The sequence below is a fragment of the Herpailurus yagouaroundi genome, unplaced genomic scaffold (assembly GCF_014898765.1).
Source record: "Herpailurus yagouaroundi ecotype Mexico unplaced genomic scaffold, PumYag 111413, whole genome shotgun sequence".
NCBI lineage: Eukaryota > Metazoa > Chordata > Mammalia > Carnivora > Felidae > Herpailurus > Herpailurus yagouaroundi.
This window is the reverse complement of record NW_024421732.1, coordinates 1-2,378: the sequence shown is the minus strand read 5'-3', so window position 1 is coordinate 2,378 and position 2,378 is coordinate 1. Positions and strand designations below refer to the sequence as shown.

Genomic DNA, 2,378 nt, shown 5'->3' with positions numbered 1-2,378 from the left:
CCCCCCAGCTGCCACACCTGTACCCTGCCCGGGGCCTGCAACATCCCCGCCAACGTGGGCAACTGTGGCTGGTTCTGCGAGGGCTCCTTCAATGGCAGCGAGAAGGAGACCATGCAGTTCCTGAACGACCGCCTGGCCAGCTACCTGGAGAAGGTGCGCCAGCTGGAGCGGGAGAACGCGGAGCTGGAGACCAGGATCCGGGAGTGGTGCCAGCAGCAGGTGCCCTTCGTGTGCCCCAGCTACCAGTCCTACTTCCGGACCATCGAGGAGCTCCAGCAGAAGGTGAGGGGGTGCCATGTGGGGGCACAGCAGCAGCTGACTGTCTTTGAACAATAAGACATTCTCAAGTTCAAGTGGCCCTCACAGTAGAATCTTGTTTTCAGATTCTGTGTGCCAAGTCTGAGAATGCCAGGCTGGTGGTGCAGATCGACAACGCCAAGTTGGCCTCTGATGACTTCAGAACCAAGTAGGTTGAGACTTTTAGGCTAGGTGACCCCTAAGGTCCTTATGGCTCTCTCATGGCCCCGTGGGACTAACATTTCCTGGAAGGGGAGAGGCAGCCATTCTTCCCTTTTGATTTCTCTTCTCAAGCCTGGCTTTATCTAAAACTGGTTTCAAACAGAGATCCAGACTCATATGCTGTGTGCACTTCAGCCTATATTGCTATCTATGGAAGGCCTTCTTAAATCCCCAAATTCAGAGATTGACAGAGACTGTTCTATGGGGAGTGGTGGTATATTAACCAACAAAACTGAGAGGAAAATGACAGACTCCATCTTATGAGTTCTTGTGGGGACCTTCTGGTGTTAGGGTGAGTCAGGGGCCTCTCCAATCTATTTGTGCAGAGCTTGAGGGAAACATGGAAGAAAAGGGGAAGAAAACTGTACCAGCTCAAAGAGATGGAGGCCAGTCCATGCACACAAGACACAGAACAGGGGACTGGCTTCTTTCCTGCCTCATCCTTTCTGATCTGTGTGTGCAGGTATGAGACGGAGATGGGCTTGAGGCAGCTGGTGGAGTCGGACATCAACGGCCTGCGCAGGATCCTGGACGAGCTGACTCTGTGCAAGTCTGACCTGGAGGCCCAGGTGGAGTCCCTGAGGGAGGAGCTGCTGAGCCTCAAGAAGAACCACGAGGAGGTGAGAGGAAAAGGAAAAAAAAAAGTAGGTTTCAGATCCAAGCCTTTAGCATCAGCAACCAGGAGGCAAGTGCCATCAGGCTTCTTGAGCTGGGACTCTTCTCTGAAGAACTCAAGAGTCTTCAGAGAATGATGATACTATACCCATAGCATGTAGGGAGGTGGGTTGCTTATTCTCCAGCAACTGGGTGAGGTTGGGCAGGTGTTGGAGATGCTGAGAAAAGGCATCCATTTATTGAGCCCTGCTCGCTGCTGCTCACTGTTAGTTTTTAAATTTGGTGGTAGAGATGGAAGGAAAAAAAGAACTAAGACATGTTCTCTCTCTTCAACGGGCTCCCAGTGGTCTAGGCAGATGGCTATGTACAAACGATGGTAGAATATGGACAGAGGAAAGTAGTTCCATATGAGAAGTATGAGCAACATATGCAGGGAATAGTCCAGTCTACCTGGAAGGAGACAGGGAATGTTCTCAGAGACATGTCATGGGAAGAATGAGGTTTTCACACTTGGATGTTTCAATCTGGGGGAAGAGACTGAGCAAAGACACAGAGTGGAAGAGCAGGTATATTAGATTTTGGCACATGGATTGATATGGCTGGGCATGCATTACCTATAGGGGTGAGTTGGGAAATGAGGTAGGATTTGCACAGGCCAGGGAGTTTGGACCTAAGTCTTATTGGAAATGTGAGCTTTTTTCAGTTTTTTTTTGGAAATATATTGATGTGATCCCTATTTGGGTCTAATCCTACATCGTATCTGTGTCAGTCTTTGGGAATGATCAGAATATACATTTTTGGCAGGGTTGTGCTCACTTTCCTACAGTAGGAAGATATACAGCAGATCCATTTCTGTGGTTCATTTCTTCCTCTTCTTCCCTCAGGAAGTCAACACCCTGCGCTGCCAGATCGGAGACCGCCTCAACGTGGAGGTGGACGCGGCCCCCACCGTGGACCTGAACCGCGTGCTCAACGAGACCAGGAGCCAATATGAGGCCCTGGTGGAGACCAACCGCAGGGACGTGGAGGAATGGTTCACCACCCAGGTGGGCATCTCGGCACGCGGCCGCCCGGGCCCCTCGGCCCCTCGCGGCCCTTGAGGCAGGGTCTCACCCTGTCTCGTCCCCTGTGCTGTTTCAGACCGAGGAGCTGAACAAGCAAGTGGTGTCCAGTGCGGAGCAGCTGCAGTCCTGCCAGGCGGAGATCATCGAGCTGAGACGCACGGTCAACGCCCTGGAGATCGA

General features: G+C 51.9%; 1 protein-coding gene across 1 annotated transcript; it reads left to right on the top strand.

Moving 5' to 3' along the window:
* Positions 1 to 6: 6 nt before the first annotated feature.
* Positions 7 to 2,373, top strand: LOC121026480 (keratin, type I cuticular Ha1-like; the record flags this gene model as incomplete). Its single annotated transcript, XM_040469325.1, has 5 exons — positions 7 to 282; positions 384 to 466; positions 983 to 1,139; positions 2,019 to 2,180; positions 2,275 to 2,373. Coding segments are annotated over exons 1-5 (672 nt in total), but the record flags the coding sequence as incomplete, so codon positions are not given.
* Between the last annotated feature and the right edge of the window lie 5 nt (positions 2,374 to 2,378).